Source organism: Canis lupus, chromosome 8 (genome assembly GCF_048164855.1).
Source record: "Canis lupus baileyi chromosome 8, mCanLup2.hap1, whole genome shotgun sequence".
Lineage (NCBI taxonomy): Eukaryota > Metazoa > Chordata > Mammalia > Carnivora > Canidae > Canis > Canis lupus.
In genome coordinates, this window is record NC_132845.1 from 8,535,615 (window position 1) to 8,554,502 (window position 18,888).

General features: G+C 36.9%; 1 protein-coding gene and 1 non-coding gene across 4 annotated transcripts in view; one reads left to right on the forward strand and one right to left on the reverse strand.

Annotated features, from left to right (window-relative positions):
* MIGA1 (mitoguardin 1) overlaps nucleotides 1–18,888 on the forward strand; it is an 87,097-nt gene that overhangs the window by 21,833 nt on the left and 46,376 nt on the right. For all 3 annotated transcript variants that reach the window (XM_072834135.1, XM_072834133.1, XM_072834134.1), the window contains exons 6-7: nucleotides 1,516–1,649; nucleotides 2,793–2,916. In XM_072834135.1, the coding sequence (XP_072690236.1) occupies nucleotides 1,516–1,649; nucleotides 2,793–2,916 (258 nt within the window). The remainder of the gene's footprint in view (nucleotides 1–1,515; nucleotides 1,650–2,792; nucleotides 2,917–18,888) is intronic.
* TRNAR-CCU (transfer RNA arginine (anticodon CCU)) lies at nucleotides 571–643 on the reverse strand. Its single transcript has one exon. It is a non-coding gene; the product is annotated as a tRNA-Arg (tRNA).

Sequence of the window (18,888 nt, forward strand, 5' to 3'; positions counted from 1 at the left end):
ATTAGAGCTGTGCTTCCTCTGGAGGCTTAGGGGAGTAACTGTTTCTTGTCCCTCTCAGCTTTTGATAGGTTCTGGCTTATGGCCATGTGACTGCAATCTCTAGTCAGTACCTCCTCTGTGCGCACCAAATCTCCCTCACCCTCTTACTAGGACAGTTGTGATTGGATTTAGGGTCCACCAAATAATCTAGGATAATCACCCATGTTAAATTCCTTAATTTAATCACATCTGCAAAGACCCCTTTTCTTTGTAAAGTAATGTTTACAGGTTCCAGAGGTTAGGACCTGACATTTTTTTGGCCACTATTCAATCTGTTACACTTATCTAACCTGATTTGTTGATTTTTTTTTAAGATTAATTTATTTGAGAGAGGGAGAGGGAGAGAAAGCAGGGGGAGGGGCAAAGGGATAGGGAGAGAGAATCTCAAGCAAATTCTGAGCTGAGTGAAGAGAGCCTAGTGCAGGGCTTGATCTCACAACCCTAAGATCATGACCTGAGCCAAAACCAAGAGTCAGATGCCTAACCAACTGAGCCAACCAGGCACCCCTATTTTATTTTAAGTAGGCTCCATGCCCAACATAGGGCTTGAACTTACGACCCTGAGATCAGGAGTCATATGCTCTACCAACTGAGCCATCCAGGCACCCCTAAATTAAGTAGCTTTTAAAGATCTTTTTCATTAATATGTCTAGAATATTGGAATATTTTATATGTCTTGAATGTTGGAATATTTTGGTTTTGTTTGAAGTATATAATTATTTTGGTAAGACTTTTTTTTTTTTTTTTTTTTTTTTAACTTGGAGAAAAAGAATCACATATTCACCTTTTTTTCCCCATAAAGCTGTCTAGCTGGGAAGATATAGAATTTCTACCTGAACTGTAACTCTTGATGGGTTTTCCAGAAGTCTTGTAGATTTTCAACTGACCCAGCAATTTATCCATCCAAATCACAACTGACCCAGCAATTTATCCATCCAACTACAAATCATGTAGTTTAAGGAACATTCTGTGGGGGAAAAAAAGTTGGGAAAACCTTTATTTAGCCTTACTATCCTATTTCCTCTCAGCTTTACTCTCTCCTTGTGACAACCTCTTATAAACCTGATAGCTTCTTATCAACTAGTTTCTTCTATTTACCTACGTTTTTAATTTAGGAGGATATATTGAAAGATAGTTGTGTGAATATAAAAATTAGTCATTGTTGGACTTTTGATGAACTCATGACGCTGTTCTAGAAAAATCCCAAGCAGGATATAAATTTGAGTTACATTTAAAAAAAGAAGATATATCGGTCATTTCTCTGATTTTTGGTTGACTAGAATTATAGGCCTAGAATATGTTGGGAAATTAAAATTCTGCTATGAAATGAGGTGAACATAAAATTATTCTTTAGTGCCAAAGTTACAGTCAGACTGTGCCATTGTTGATAACTATATGAAAAAGACTTCAGCCTAAAATAATTTTATTTTGCTATTGCTTTTTCTTACTTACAATTATTCTGTTCTTAATTCATAGGTATGGAATTGTTTGAAGAGGCGCTGCGTCGATGGGAGCAAGCTCTCACTTTTCGAAATAGACAGGCTGAAGATGAAGCCTGTGGTTCTATTAAATTGGGTGCAGGAGATGCCATTGCTGAAGAAAGTGTAGATGTAAGGGTGATTTATCTAAGAGTGGCCTTTATAAAATTGGAAGAATTGAACAATGTTTAATGTTGATTCAGTGTACTTGCTTTTTATGGCATTTAATAAAACTGGCTTTTTTGCTCCCCTTGGGATTATGTAGGGTTATTATCTTATTGGGCTTTTTCTGTTCAGTTAGTTGTTGAATCCCAAATTTGCAATTCATATCAAGTTCCCTGATTTTCCAGGAATATATGGAATTAAGCTAATAAGATTTCTAAGGGGATTTTTAAAAGTCTGTTTTATACTTTGTGATTAATTAAATGGTATTATATTCATAAAAGTTACATAGACTTTTAAATAGACTGATATTGATCATTTTGGCTAATGATTTTTTTCTTAAGATATTATTTATTTGAGAGAGTGAGAGAACGTGCCCAAATGGGGGGAGGGATAGAGGGTAAGGGAGAAGCAGACTCCTAGCTGAGTAGGGAGCCCCACATGGGACTAGATCCCAGGATATGGGATCATAACCCAAGATGAAGGCAGACTAAGCTTAGCTGACTGAGCCACCCAGGCACCTTGTTGGCTAGTGATTCTTAAATTTGAGCATGCATCAGAACCATCTGAAAGGCTTATTAAAACAGACTTGGGTTTCTAATTCAGTATGTGGATTAGGTCCTGAGAATTTGCATTTCTAGCAATTCTCAGATGATACTGATGCTGCTCTTCCAGGATCTTACTTTGAAAAGCCCTGATCTAGTCCCACACCTTATATTTACAGGTAGAGAAGCTAAATCCCCAAGAACTGAGGTGACCTTGCCAAAGGCTCAGCTAGAATCCAGTGCTGTCACTACCCAATAGTTATTCCTCATATCCCACACTTTCTCTGCCTTTCATTTAAGAGTGGAAGGTCTTGGGACACCTTGGTGGCTCAGTGGTTGAGTGTCTGCCTTTGGCTCAGGGCATGATCCCGGGGTCCTGGAATTGAGTCCTGCATCGGGCTCCCCACAGAGAGCCTGGTTCTCCCTCTGCCTATGTCTCTGCCTCTCTCTTTCTATGTGTCTCATGAATAAATAAATAAATAAAGTCTTTAAAAAAAAAAGTGGAAGTTACTGAGGATTTTAACATTACAATCTAATATTTGCTGTATGTACTTTTTTCTCCTCATAGGATATTATTAGTACTGAATTTATCCATAAACTTGAAGCTCTGCTGCAAAGAGCATATCGTCTCCAAGAGGAGTTTGAAGCTACCCTGGGGGCATCTGATTCTAATTCCCTGGTTAATGATATTGGTAAGTTGGATATTTTATATAGATTTTATGAAACAAGTAAATTTTTTCTTTTATATTCTTGGAATCATTTGTTTAAGTATATTAATATGGGCTACATATTTTTTAGAAAATAGTCAAGAGAAAAAAGTTCTATCATATTTACTGATTATTTTCTTTCAGTTTTATTTTTCTAGAGTGAATTTAATGCCCTTAAATATAATGTCAAGTGCTTACTCTAGGTAGGATCGTGACTTTAAAATTATATTCTAATTGAAAGAATCCCAGTCCACGTGTTGGAGAGAGGAGGAAAATAAAATAAAAATGGGGTAGAGACACACCTCAAAAATGTGCATGTAGCTCATGGCATACACTTCAAATAGTTAAGAATAATTAAGAATTAATAATTAAGAAATTTTATTTCTTGGACCCCATTTTAATTGCAGGCTAGATTTTCATATCAGTAGCCAGGACATGCATTATTATAGACCATTACCCTTATTTCCTGTTTTAAAGGGAAAAGAACTTTGAAAAGTCTTTTTTTTTTTTTTAAGATTTTATTTATTTATTAATGAGGAACACAGAGAGAGGCAGAGACAGAGGGAGATGCAGGCTCCACACAGGGAGCCTGATGTGGGACTCGATCCTGGGACTCCAGGATCACGCCCTGTGCCAAAGGCAGACACTCAACCGCTGAGCCACCCAGGCGTCCCTTGAAAAGTCTTTTTTTTTTTTTAAAGAGGATTTTTTTTTTAAAGATTTTATTTATTTATCCATGAGAGACACACAGAGAGTCAGAGACATAGGAAGAGGGAGAAGAAGCAGGCTCCATGGAGAGAGACTGATGTGGGACTTGATCCAGGGACCCCGGAATCACGCCCTGAGCCAAAGGCAGACGCTCAACCGCTGCGCCACCCAGGCGTCCCTGAAAAGTCATTTTAAGTGATGTTTTCAAAGGGATGAATGATTAAAATTGCTTCCTTGAATTCTGTAAATGCTCCTAAGAATGAAGTAATACAAAATTACATTGCACCTCTTTTTGGTAAAAAAATTTGTTTAAGTTTGAGGAGAATTGTTATTTTATTATAAGAAATAAAAATAGCTAAGGAGTGTTAAGTTCTTCCACATTTTTTTTCCTGAATATAAACTACAAGTGTCTACATTTAGGAAAGCTTATGTATCTATGTATTTTGAATTTCGGTGAAGATTTCTTTCGTATTAGAATTAAGAATTACTATGTAGGGGCACCTAGCTGGCTCAGTTGGAGGGATGTGTGACTCTTCATCTTGGGTTGTGAGTTCGAGCCTCACATTGGGTGTAGAAGTTACTAAAAAAAAATAAATAAACTTTAAAAAATTGCTGTTTATATGTTAGGGTTATGTGATGCCTCTTTGTATTAATTTTGCTCTTTGCTTTTTCATATTGTCACCAAAATTACTTATTAGGCTTGAGTATTTTTTAGTAGTTTCTCTCCTCTTATCTTGGCAGAGTGTTTTGACATGTGGAGGTTACAGACCAGAAAAGAAGTGGGTGATATTCATGTCAACAAATAGAATTTGTCAAAGCCTTCTTTTTTATACTTACAGTTTCTTTCTACACAATTTCTTCCTTTCTTTTTTTTTTAAGATTTTATATATTTGTTTATGATAGACTCAGAGAGAGAGGTAGAGACATAGGCAGAGACCTAGAGAAGCAGGCTACATGCAGGGAGCCCGATGTGGGACTCGATCCCAGAACTCCAGGATCACGCCCTGGGCCAAAGGCAGACGCCAAACCACTGAGCCACCCAGGCGTCGCTCTTTCTACACAATTTCTTTCATAACTTCTTACAATGACAGAAAGGACAAAGAGAAGGAATTTTAAATGAATTCAAGTGTAACAACAGAATGGAACAACCAGAAAAGATAGGAACATAGTTACATGGCAAGGAAAACCACAGAGATCAAGGAGTAGGAAAAAATGATAAGTATAAGGAAGAGAGAGGAAAAGAGCCACAAGGCTTAATGTTTTATTCTAGGAGTGGAGGCTTTGCCCTCACTGTTCTAATTGTCTACCTGCAGTTTTCTTTCCAGCCTCAGTGATGCTGAGCATCATGGAGGTGTGTGCTTTTAAAAAAAAAAATTTTTTTAAAGAAATTTTATTTATTCATGCATGAGAGACATAGAAAGAGAGAGAGAGAGAAGCAGGCTCCATGCGGGGAGCCCGACATGGGACTCGATCCCGGGTCTCCAGGATCCCACCCCCAGGCTGAAGGTGGCGCTAAACCGTTGAGCCACTGGGGCTGCCCAGGTGTGTGCTTCTTACACTTCTTACTCATGTAATGTACATCTCAGATTCAGCTCTGTTTAGCAGCCCAAAGTTTCTTTTTTCTACTGACCATAAAGGTTCGCAAAGTCTGTCTTCAAGGTTTTTTCAGGTTATTAGGTTATGAAGATTTCTTAGGTGCTGCCCCAAAAGGTCTGCTTTGAGTTCCATTGCTTCTGGACAAGAAGTCCCCTAGGTACATGGTTTCGTTTCTGGAGACTTCACGTTGTTTCTGAGTAAATTGTTGCTAATTTGGAACCCTAAATGGATAGGATTTCTAGAGTGGAACCCATAATCAATCCATAAATTTGGTTAGCTTAGGTTTGGAATAAATTCCCAACCTAACCCATGTCTTAACCTGCACTGTCACTGGCTTCTAAGCTGACTGGTTATTACCCTAGAGATTCCAGTTAACATGAAGCTGTTATAGTTCCTTCTTGAGTTCTTTGGAAATTGTTTTCTTATTGCAAGTTTTCATTTTTGAACTTCTGAAATGAAAGAACTCAATCCGTGGTCAAAATTCTGGTAGGGGAGTACCTCTTTATATCTGTTAGTTGATATTGATCAAAATTGCTTAGATGTAAGTTAACTCTCCTCATTCTTTAAATACAAATTCATTTTACACATTTAATTTATATTATTGGGAGGCAACTTATAGCTAATAGTCATAAATAAAGATGTTAATAAATGCCTTCAGAGGTTTGAGGGTGAATTTAAACCAAGTAATGATCTGATTTGAGTGGATACTTCACTGTTTTGGAATTTTCTTTGTCCCATTTGATAAAATTAAAATTTTTTTCTTAAGAATTGGATAGGTTTCAAATTTGGAAGATTTCTCAGCAGTCATCTGATATATCTCCTTTCCCCTCTACCCCTGTACTTAATAACTAACACCGCCATTGCTTCCATGTTACCATGTTACCATGTGTCGGACCCTTTGCTGAGCACTTAGATACATTATTGTTTCTTTTCTTCCTCCCGTACTACACTGAGTGAAAATTATCCCACTTAATCTTCACAATAACTTTTATAAGATAGAGTTATCATCCTCATTTTTTAGATGGGGAAAGAGAGAATAGGGGATAGTGAGTAACTTCCATAGAGTTGCATAGCTATTAAATGACAGAACCCAAATTTCGACTCAGGCAGGCTAACTTCAGAGTTCATATTCCGAACACCATGCAAAATTTCCTCACCACCTTATAAGACAGATACCCCTTCCTTGAATGGGTGATTGTGAACTGAGTAGAGTATGCCTACTGGCAAAGTGTCCTTTAGGAAGTATAATCTTGAAGCAGGCATCTTGGAAACCCCATAGATGCTAAAGTAAGGAGACATTTTTTGTGCTGGTATTTATTTACTTATTAAAAAGATTTTATCTATTTATTTGAGAGAGCAAGTATGCATGCATGCATGTGGAGGGGAGGGTCAGAACATCCAGCTTCTGATTTTGGCTCAGGTCATCTCAGGGTTGTGAGACTGAGCTCCATGCTGAGCATTGAGCCTACTTAAGATTCTCTTTCTCTCTCCGTGTACCCCTGCCCCCACTCCTCTTTAAAAAAAATGGCTAATACCAATTCACATTTTTTGGGAAATATTGCTGATACTGAGTTATTTTGTAGGCAAGTATTTGCCATCAAGTATTCATAGTTGGTTTTATTCTCACTTGTAAATCATCTTAGATCTAGAAGTTACACGTGTCAGAACCTCAGCAAAACATATTTCACTAATTTGGAGTTCAAAATATAAACAGAGACTCTACTTAATTTTACATCTGTACTATCTATAGTAGTCTGCCAAGTTAACACTGAACAGGATTATGAGGACAGTTTAAATCTTCCTCAGCACGATTCTTTCAGTATGTTTAGCATTTCTCTTTTTAGATAACAATGTGTTTATTTAAACTAAGTTAAATCTATTCTCTTTTTTTTTTTAAATAGCAGATCCAAACACTTTTGAGTTGTTGGTATTATGAATTTTTTGGTTCCTTTAGGTAGGTGAAATTAATAACAGTTGAAAAGGGACGCCTAGGTGGCTCAGTGGTTGAGTGCCTGCCTTTGGCTCAGGGTGTGATCCCGTGGTCCCGGGATTGAGTCCTGCATCAGGCTCCCTGCATGAAGCCTGCTTCTCCCTCTGCCTGTGTCTCTGCCTCTCTCTCTGTGTCTCTTATGAATAAATAAATACTCTTAAAAAAAAAAAAACAGTTGAAAAAACGGATAGTATGATTCTAGCACTGGATTATGGTAATGGTTGCACAACTCTATATATTTACTAAGACTCATTAAATTGTACATTTGTTTATTTAAAGATTTTATATATTTGAGAGAGAGAGAGAGTGCACACATGAGCACAAGGGGCAGGAGGAGGGGCAGAGGGATAAGCCGACTCCCCACTGAGCACAAAGACTCAATGCAGGGCCCGATCCCAGGACCCTGAGATCATGACCTGAGCTGAAACCAAGAGTTGGGCACTTAATTGACTGAGCAACCTGGGTGCCCCTGCATTGTACATTTAAAAGGGGGAGATTTATGTTATGTAAATTATATTTCAGTAGAGTTGTTAAAAAATACAGTATGATTGTTGTTAAGCTAATTTTAGTCAAGTTTTCATAAATTTGAGTTAGTGTAAAACATTATACTAAAAATTTTAAATAATGCAAATGCTAAAAACTTTTTAAAAATTCATCAAGAATCACTTAGTTTCAAAGCATTGGGGCTGGTGAATTATAAACTGTTTAGGTGGTGCTACTTCACCTGGTAACTAGAAATACTTAGTATCCTTTATAAATGTCCTGTGAGCCATATTGTCCTTTATATGCTCAGAAACTTCTGCAGGTGGTTTTAGTGATTCTGCTGTTATTTTTACTTCTTTTGTTAAATTTAAAGTCTTTTTATATTTTGTAATATTGTTATCCAAGTGTTATGAAATTAAATTTTAAAAGTATTGAAAAGGTCAAATAACTGCTGATGTTCTTGCTGTTTAGTACTGCACATGTTGGAAATACTGGCACTAATGCTGAAAAAAATAAAAGCAGAATTAAAGCAAGAGCACTTTTATTTTAAAAATTAAAAACTACTGGCAACCTGGTTCTAAAGTCCAACCATTGAGGCACTTGGTGGCTCAGTCAGGTAAGCAGCTGGCTAACTCTTGGTTTCAGCTCACGTCATGATCTCAGGGTCATGGGGTCAAACCCTGCTTCAGGCTTTGCATTCAGCCTGGAGTCTGCTTGAGATTTTTCTCTCCCTCTCCCTATGCTCCTCCCCCTGCTTTCTGTCTCTCTAAAATAAGTTAAAAAATAAAATCTTAAAAAAATAATAAATAAAATAAAATTATAACCACTAGTGTACTCCTAAGCCAGCTATCATCTGTGTTAAAATAGGAAATACTATTAACATCTGGGAAGGGGTAGTGATACAAAAAAATTTCCTACAAATACTATAAACGTTTTAAAAGCGTTCTTCAAAAATGTTTTTATTATAGTCATTTACTGTGCTTTAAAACTATGCTTGAAAAAAGAAATACAACACAGTAGTTGTAATCTACTTCAACCTCTCTATTTCTTTCTATAGGAAAATAACTGAATTAGGCAGCGTTTTAAGGCATGAGTTCCTTGCATAAAATGTAACCACTCTTTATTCTCTAATTCATCTTTTGCAGTGTTCTGTACTGGTATTTCCTTAACCATTCTGAATTAGTATATCATTATTGGATGTACAGTTGACCCTTGAACAACACAGGTTTGAACTACAAAAGTTCACTTATACACAGTGATAAATATGGGAGAGTACTGTAAATGTATTGATAAATATGGGACAGTACTGTAAATGTATTTTCTCTTCCTTATGATTTTCTTTTTTCTTTTTCTTTTTCTTTTTTTTTTTTTTATTTATTCACGAGAGACACAGAGAGAGAGGCAGAGACATAGGCAGAGAGAGAGGCAGGCTCCATGCTGGGAGCCCGATGTGGGACTTGATCCTGGGTCTCCAGAATCACATCCTGGGCTGAAGGCAGATGCTCAACCACTGAGCCACCCAGGTGTCCCTCCTCATGATTTTCTTATTAACATTTTCTTTTCTCTAGGTTATTTTATTGCAAAAGTACAGTATATAATACATATATAAAATATGTATTAATCAAATAAATAAAATCTTTAAAACAAAATATGGGTTCATCAACTCTGTATTACCGGTAAGGTTTCTGGTCAACAGTAGGCTTTAAGTAGTTAAGTTTTGGGGGAGTCAAAAGTTATATCTAGATTTTCAACTGCATAGAGGGTTAGTGTCCCTAACCTTCACATTGTTTAAGGGCCAACTGTATTTCTATACTTGCTTTTACATATCAAAAATTTACTTGGAGCTTAATAATTATTTGTTCTATTACTCCTACTGTAAAATGAGATGAAGATCTGAATTCTCTAATAATAAAAAAATGTTTTCCTTATTGAGACTGTTCAGTGTTAAATGCAAGGTATTGAAATCACTAGAGGGCAGCACATTATATCTACATATTAAAAGCCTATGACTCATAAATGCCATTCTGTGATGCTCCTAGCACTGGAAGTTAAATTTAGGTCACCACATTTTTTTTCTGGCATGTTTTGTGTACACCTGCTACTGTAACTCAGAGTGAGAGTGTGGAGATGATGCACAGACTGGAAATAACATTAGTGTAAATTTCCATTAGTGTATAACTTCTAGGTAACAGTATCTGTAAATGGTTGTGTATATGTAGTTTTTCTGAGAATTGTTAAGTCATAATTTAGTTATTATAATTTTTGAAGGTTCAAACCAAAAAATTTCAATATGATTTCAATTATAGACGTATATAGCTTAATGGTTAAGAACATAGGCTCTGGAATTAAGCAAACGGATTCAGATCCTGTCTCTAGGATTTTTAGCTAAGAAATCTAAGCAAACCTTGACTGTTCTTAGACTCAGCTTCTTCATAAGTAAGATGGAGGACTGCATTAGGATCAACTTTATAGAATTGTGAAGATTAAGTGAGATGATAGGTATCATTTTATTTTAATTTTTTTCCTTTTTCAAGTTTTTATTTAAATTCCAATTAGTTCATACACAGTGTAATATTAGTTTCAGGTGTAGAATTTAGTGATTTATTTCTTACATACAACAAACACCCAGTGCTCATCACAAGTGGAATTTTTGTGATTTATCCCCATCATTCATTTAACCCATCCCTCGCCCACCTCCCCTTCAGTGACCCTCAGTTTGTTCTCTATAGTTAAAAGTCTCTTTTCTGGTTTGCCTCTCTTAACATGTATCATTTTAACACAGGCACATGGTAAACACTTGCTATCCTATTATAGTTATAGTCTAGCATTTTTATGAGGCCTGTTCTAAGGTTATTTTAAAGTTTCATGGTTACAGGTAGATTGGTGTCACATGTTCATAACTTGTTTTACAATGATATTGTTCAGTCATTTTCTCCAGACAACATTAATTGTGTCTGGGAATTAATTTGATCCTTCTCATGTTATATCAGTAATTTAAATTTGTATTTCCTGAAACAAGGTATTTAAGTCCTGTTTAAAATTACTTGTTTGAGCGATCCCTGGGTGGTCCAGCGGTTTAGTGCCTGCCTTTGGCCCAGGGCGTGATCCTGGGATCTTGGAATCAAGTCCTACATCGGGCTCCCTGCGTGGAGCCTGCTTTTCCCTCTGCCTGTGTCTGTGCGCCTCTCTCTCTCTCTCTCTCTCTCATGAATAAATAAATAAAATCTTTAAAAAAAATAAAATACAGTTACTTCTTTGAGGGGCATCTGGCTGGCTCAGGAGAGCACAAGACTGTTGATCTCAGGGTTCTGAGTTTGAGCCCCACATTGAATGTAGAGATTACTAAAATTAAATAAGTAAACTTTAAAAAAATGAAGTTATATATTTGAGAAAGTAAAGAAGATATTCTTTGTAAATATACTTTTTCTTTGTGTTCGAAAAGAAAATGTCATCCTGAAGGACAAATACTTTGTAAAAGTATTTATTTTAGATATAGCTAAGATTACTGGCTTTCTTTGATTCCTGATCTTGACATATGCATAGGAGGAAAACAAAAAACAATAATGGATATACCTTTTTCCTATCATGTATAATTATTTAGCAACTTCTCTTGATTCTGCCTCCATAGTGTAGCTCTCATTCATTCTCTTTTCTCTGTACCCTCATTAAATTTTTCTTGAATTTAGTAATCTCCTAATTAGGTTCCTTCTTCTGGTTTCTCTCCCCATTGGTACACATATACCTAGTTTTTAGAGTTCTCTTCTTGGTGCAGAGCTCCCATCTTGTCACTCCCAAGTTCTCAATTACTTTTTTGACCTATTAGTTTTACTCTCCCATATACTCCAGCCAAACTGAGCAAAAAAATCTCTTTCAGAACTGAAAATCTTTTCTAAGATTTTAGTCATATAATCAACTCTAAGTTTTTAGTAAATTTTTCTTGTTCTTTTTACATTCTTTTTCTGATACTGTTCCTTTGCATAACACAACATGATCTGAAGCACTTTTTTTTTCTGCCTATGGAATATATCTCTGTTCAAAACTATTTCCTCTGTGCATTCTTTTCTTTTTTTTTTTTTTTTTAAGCCAGAGGGAACCTCTTGTACCTTTCTCTATTCCATAATATTTGTTGGTCTTAGTGGTACCATTTAAAAACTCCTCTGACTTTGATTTCTGAATAAATTGAGAAAAGAGAGCCTAATGTGGATTAAACAGTTTTAACTTTATTTGGAACTTTTTTTTGGTAATGTCTGGATTGGAAAATAACGGTAAGGCTTCCTACACTGTCCTCCTTTCCCCTCAAAAAAATTCTCTGGAGAGAAGATGTGAATGCAGTGAAAATGCCTAGCACACTTAGCTAATTGTATATAGATTCTCTTCCTGCCTTACAATCCCTGCCAACTCTGTCCAGCTCAGGAGAATGTGACCCAGCACCAAAGTGATGGGTTTGCAGACTTAGTCCTTTCTCTAGAAGACTCAAAAGAGAACGGTCGTGCACACCAAGAGCCATGCATAAACAAACGGCTTTGTGCCATTTCCTTCTACTTAATGGCACTTAGGTTCTTGCCATATGGAGGAGCAAATAAAGAGGTGAAGGGGTAATTTAAAGTGTTAATCTGGTATAGCTGCTTCCCAGAAGAAGATGGGAATGGAAGTCCCATATGAAATATAAAATTGTGGGGCATTTAATGGTTTTCTCTGTGGAATTCAATACTTTTGACAGTAAATAATTATTTATGTAGACATCCCAGGCTTTTGATTAGATCATAATCTTGTGGGCAGGTAGAGTATTTAATTCTATCCTTTTCAATGCCTGATACTGTGGCTTCACTGTAGTATAGATACTCAGTGGTCTGAGGGTCTTAACAAAATGTTTATCAGAATTACCTCTGTAGCTTTTCAACAGCATGGATTCCTAGGCTTTGCTCCAGAACTATTGAATTTGAAACTTTGGGATTGGGATTGTGAAATACATTCATATTTCATAGTTCAGTAGATGATTCTCATATGCATTTCTCTTTAAGAGGTCTTTCAAGTAATACATAAATGGTAGACATCATTAATTTTAATTTTACATTTATCAGTCTTTCCTTTATGGTTCATACTTTTTTGTGTATTGTTCAGAAGATATAAAGAGAATTGTTTTGTTTTTTCTTTGGGAAGTTTTAAAGGTTTTATTTTAAAAAATTTTCATATACAGTGTTATATTAGTTTCAGATGTATAATATAGTGATTAATCATTTCTGTACGTGACTCAGTGGTCATCATGATAAGTGTACTCTTAATCCCCTTCACCTGTTTCATCCATCCCTCCACCCACCTCCCCTCTGGGTAACCATCTGTTTGTTCTTTGGTAACCATCAGTTCTCTATAGTTAAGAGTCTGTTTTTTGGTTTGTCTCTTTTTTTCTTTGTTTGTATGTTTCTTAAATGCCACACGTGAGTGAAATTGTACGTATTTGTCTTTCTCTCACTGACTTAGTTAGCATTATACCCTCTAGATCCATCCATGTTTTTGTTGCAAATGGCAAGATTTCTCTTTTTATGGTTGGGTAATATTCCTGTGTGTGTGTGTGTGTGTACACACCACATCTGGACAGTTGGTCTGCTTCCATAATTTGGCAATTATAAATAATGCACTAAATATAGGGGTGTATATATCTTTTCAGATTAGAGTTTTCATATTATTTGGGTAAATACCCAATAGTAGAATTACTGGATCATGGGGTAGTTCTATTTTTAATTTTTTGAGGAACCTCTATTTGTTTTTCCACAGTGGTGGTACCAGTTTGAATTCCCACCAGCAGAGCACAAGGATTCTTTTTTTTACACATCCTTGCCAACACTTGATGTTTCTTGTATTTTTGATCTTAGCCATTTTGAAAGGTGTGAGGTGATATCTTATTTTGATTTTCATTTTCATTTCCTTGATAATGAGTGATGTTGAGCATCTCTTCGTGTGTCTTTTGGCCATCTGGATGTCATCTTTGGAGAATGGTCTGTTCACATCTCTACCCATCTTTAATTGGATCATATGTATTTTGGTGTTGAGTTCTATAAGTTCTTTATATATTGTGGATCCTAATCCTTTATTGGATATGTCATTTGCAAATATCTTCTTCCACTCAATAGGTAGTTTTTGGTTTTGTTGGTTGTTCTCTTAGTGATGCAGAAGCTTTTTATTTTTATGTAGTCCCAGTGGTTTATTTTTGCTATTGTTTTCCTTGTCTCAGGAGACATTTCCAGAAAAATGTTGCTGTGGCTTGTGTCAGAGAATCTACTGCCTGTACTCTCTTCTAGGGTTTTTATGGTTTCATGTCTTACATTTAGGTCCTTAATCCATTTGAGTTTATTTTTGTGTATGATATAAGAAAGTGGTCCAGTTTCATTCTTTTGCATATAGCTGTCCCGTTTTCTGAACACCATTTGTTGAAGACACTGTCTTTTTTCATTAGATATTCTTTCCTGCTTTGTCACAGATTAACTGGCCATATAATTGTAGTTTTAATTTTGGATTTTCTATTCTGTTCTGTAGGTCTCTTTTGGTGCTAGTACCATACTGTTTTGATTACTATGGCTTTGTAGTAAATTTTGAAATTTGAGTTTGTGTATCTCCAGGTTTGTTCTTTTTTTAAGATTGCTTTAGCTAGTCAAGGTCCTTTGTGGTTCCATGCAAATTTTAGGATTGTTTGTTCTAGCCTGTGAAAAATGCTATTGTTATTTTGCTAGAAATTGCACCAGTACATCTGTAGTTTGCTTTAGGTAGTATGGACATTTTAACAGTATTTGTTCTTCTAATCCATGAGCATGAAATATCTGAATGAGTCTGAAATGAGTCTCTTGTAGGCAACATAGAGGTGGGTCTTGCTTTTTATCCATTCTGTATCCTACATCTTTTGATTGGAGGGTTTGTCCATTTATATTCATAGTAATTATTGATAGGTATATCCTTATTGCCATTTTGTCACTTTTTTTTTTTTAATAGTTCTTCTCTGTTCCTTTCTTCACTTGCTCTTTTCTCTCATGGGTTGCTGGTTTTATTTAGTGACATACTTGAATTCCTTTCTCTGTATTTTTTTGCATATATATTTCTGGATTTTATTTGTGGTTACCATTAGGTTTATATATAACATTTTATGCATATAGCAGTCTGTATTCAGTTGATGATTGTTTATGTTTGAACACATTTTTTATTCCTATCTCCCCAACATTCTGCGTATATGGTATCATAATTTACATCCTTTTATTTTGTGAGTCCCTTGACTGATTTTTATAGACACACTTAATTTTACTGTTTTGTGCTTTCTACTTATCTTATTCCTACTCATGGCTTTTCCTTTCCACCCAAGAAGTCCACTTTAACATTTCCTATAGGGCTGGTTTAGTGGTCATGAACTCCTTTAACTTTTGTTTGTCTGGGAAACTCTTTATCTCTCCTTCTATTCTGAATGATAGCCTTGCTGGATAGAGTATTCTTGGCTGCAGATTTTTCCCATTTAGCACTTTGTATATAAAATGTGGCACTCCCATTTCTAGCCTACAGAATTTCTGGTGAAAAATCAGCTAATAGCCATATGGGGTTTCCCTGTATGTAACTTTTATTTTCTCTTGCTGAGAGAGAGAAAATTCTCTTTATGTCTACTTTTTGCCATTTGAGTTACTATGTGTCTTGGTGTGGACCTCCTTGGGTTGTTCTGGTTGGGGGCTCTCTGCACCTCTTGGGTCTGGATATCTGTTTCCTCCCTCTGATTCAGGAAGTTTTCAGCCATTATTTCTTCAGATACATTTTCTACTCCCTTTTTTCTCTATTCTCCTTCTCAGATCTGTATAATGCTGATATTATTATGGTTGGTGGTTCCCTTATTGTCATTTATTACTTTTTTTTCTCTCTCCTCTTCAACTTGATGGCCTTGCATTATTCTGTTCTTCCGGTTGCTCATCTGCTCTTCTAGTCTACTATTTATTCCACATAGTATACTTTAGCTTTCGGTTATTGAGTTCGTCATCTCTGACTGGTTACTTTCTGTGTTTTCTATCTCTCTCTTAGAGATCTCAGTGACATCTCTCTCTCAAGTCCAGTGAATATCTTTATGACCATTACTTTAAGTTCTCTTTCAGGCATATTACTTATCTCCATTTCATTTAGCTCATTTGCTGTGATTTTGTCTTGTTCTTTGATTTGGGACATATTCCTCTGTCTCCTCATTTTGTCTGACACTCTGTGTCTGTTTCTGTGTGTTAAGAAAATCAGCTCTTTCTCGTGCTGTTGAAATTAGTGGCCTCATGTAGAAGATGCCCTGTAATGCTCTATAGTGCAGTGTCCCCTGTTCACCAGAACCTGGCACTTCAGGGTTATCTCCTATGTGTGTTGCATGTACCCTGCTGTTGTGGCTGAGCCACTTTTGCCTTCAATCCAGTGTCGGAAGTAGCTCTCTTTGCCTTTTGTGGGCAGGGTTTGATCCCTGTGTTGTTAGTGGGTCAGGGCCACCTTAGGCTTGAATTGAGTCAGACCAGGCATTTGCCAGAGATGCAGTAGCACCAAACTGCAGGGTGCTTTCCCTGTGTTGTTTTCTGAGAGGCTTTTGTTTTTGGGTGGGACCTGCAGTCAGACCCTATGTCTGGAGCAGCAGTCAGATTGGCACATATGGTTATCTTCCCCTCTCCCAAGGCAGGAGTAACTTTGGGGTGTGCTGGCCCCTTTTGGGGCTCTTTTCACACCGGCAGGCTTTTGGCATGGATGGACTTTGGATGGACTCTGGCCAAGGGCCTGTTATGGGGTGTAGGTCCTCAAGAGAATATAGGGGTGGGGATGGGGTGTTAGAAAGTTTTATGAAGATCTGCCCTGGGAGGAAACCCAAAAAACTCCTGTTCAGGCTGGCAGCTTTGGAGGAGTAGATCTGCAGATGAGTGCTGAGAAAGTTGCACTGTTAGCAAGCTAGCTAGAGCTTGCTCCAGCTGCGTTGGTTCCCATGGACGTCCTTGTATCTAGGCTGTAGAGCAAGGGAGGGAAATGGTACCTGCCAACTTTTTGTTCTTAGAGAAGTCTCCCAAAGATCCCTGCCCTTTCAGCACATGCTTCTTCCCGTATACACCAGGTGTTCTTCACACTGCTGCTTCTATGCTATATCTTAGTGGGGTTGTTTGTTGTCAACTCTTTAAGGGTGGGAACTCAGTCTCCTATGCCTCAGTTCCAGGTGTGAAGCCCCACAGATTTTAAGAACTCATAAAGTTAGCCTCCTCTGGTTTTCAAAACCAAACATAATTGAGATTGTCTTTCTAGTGCCTGGAGTGCTTGGTGTGGGGATCTACCCCCTTTCACCTATTTGTGCCCACTGTGTCCCTCCCGTGGATAATTTGTGGGTTTCTTTGGTTCCTGACCATGTCTCTGCCCTTCTCCCGTCTTTGGTGTGGCCTTTTCTCTACATTTAGCTGTGGTCTATTATGTCAGTGTTCGGTCATGTTCTGGGTTATTTATGTTGATGTGGTTGTTATCTAGGGGCATTTGTGGAATCCTTTTTATTTATTTATTTTTTTTATGATGGTCAGAGAGAGAGAGAGAGAGAGAGAGAGAGGCAGAGACACAGGCAGAGGGAGAAGCAGGCTCCATGCACCGGGAGCCCGACGTGGGATTCGATCCCACGTCTCCAGGATCGCGCCCTGGACCAAAGGCAGGCGCCAAACCGCTGCACCACCCAGGGATCCCCATTTGTGGAATCCTTACTAGGATCCTTCTACTCCACTATATTCTCCAGAGGTTCTCTGAAGTTTTGCTTTTTATATTTAGGTGTTTAATCTACCAGGAGCCATTTTTTTTTAACATGTAAATAAGTTGTTTCCTCAGCACCATTCAATGTCTAATATATCTTTTTCTCACTGATTTGAAATGCCCCTGTCATGTGTCGGGTTGTGTTAAATGTGTGGACTCTGTTCTGTTAGTCTGTTTGTTCCTGCCTTGGTTTCATAGTGTCTTCATTACTGTAGCTTTATATAGTTTTATTATGAGTCTTGACACCTGGCAGGGTGAGTCCATTCACTGTGTTCTTTTTTAAGAATTGCTTTGCTATTCTTAGCCCTTTGCTTTTCTGTGTGAAGTTTAGGACACCTTGTCAAGTTTCATGAAAGCCTCTGGGGATTTTGATTACATTGCATTTATAGGTCAGTCTGTGGAAGAATTTAATCTTCATAATATTAATGTTTCCATCTAGAGATATAGTATGGTTCTTCATTTCTTTAAGTCTTTTATGTTTTTCATGACTTTTTATAATTTCCTTCATAAAGGTGTTCTGTATTTTTATTAAGGCCCTTATGTTTAGTTGTCATTGTACATGGTATATATTTTTAAATTTATATTTGCTGATTTTTTGTTGTCAGTATCTAAAATGTTGCTGGTATTTGTAGTTGAAAATTATCAAAACCCTTCTGACCTCTTACTATTTCTACCACCAGTAACTTGTTATAGTTTCTTTTGGAATTTTTATCTGGAACATATACCTGTGGATGATAGCATGTTTATTTTTACTTTTCTTTTCCACACTTAAGCTTTCTCTTTTCTTTTTCTTTTGTATTCTGCCCCCATCTTACTGCTTTGGGTAGATTTTTTGGTTCTTTTTACATCTGAAGAGAGCCGTGTAGAAAGACTACAAGTTAGCTGTCCCACCACACAGAATCAAAGACTGTGTTTCTGTTACTGTCACCTCCCAGTGAGGTACAGGAGTGTTGATGGCAGGGTTTCATGAAGACTGTGAAGGCAAATGATTGCTTAAAAATCAAGTTGGTACTATTTATTCAACTTTACTTTGCCTTACATATAATGGTAGTCAGATGAAATAAGGGCTAAAGTCCCTGTCTTCAGATTGCCTCTAGTGTGATTGGACAGTTAAGACTTAATTTTACTAAGCAGTTAGAAAGCCATATAGGTTAGTATATGCCTCAGTACTGAGCTATTTCATAAGACTCAGAACTCCTTCCCCAAAGCATGAGATCCTTCTTTTAACTTTTCCTTCTTACCTCCATTCTTTCCCGTACTTTCCAACTGATATGCCCTCGGCCTGTTTAAGAGCCTCAGATAAGAACTGGAAAGTAACCAGATCTTGTTTGGGACATGTGATTATCTTTTGTTATCTGCTGCTATTTTTTTTTAAAGATTTATTTATTTATTTATTTATTCAGAGAGAGCGAGAGAGA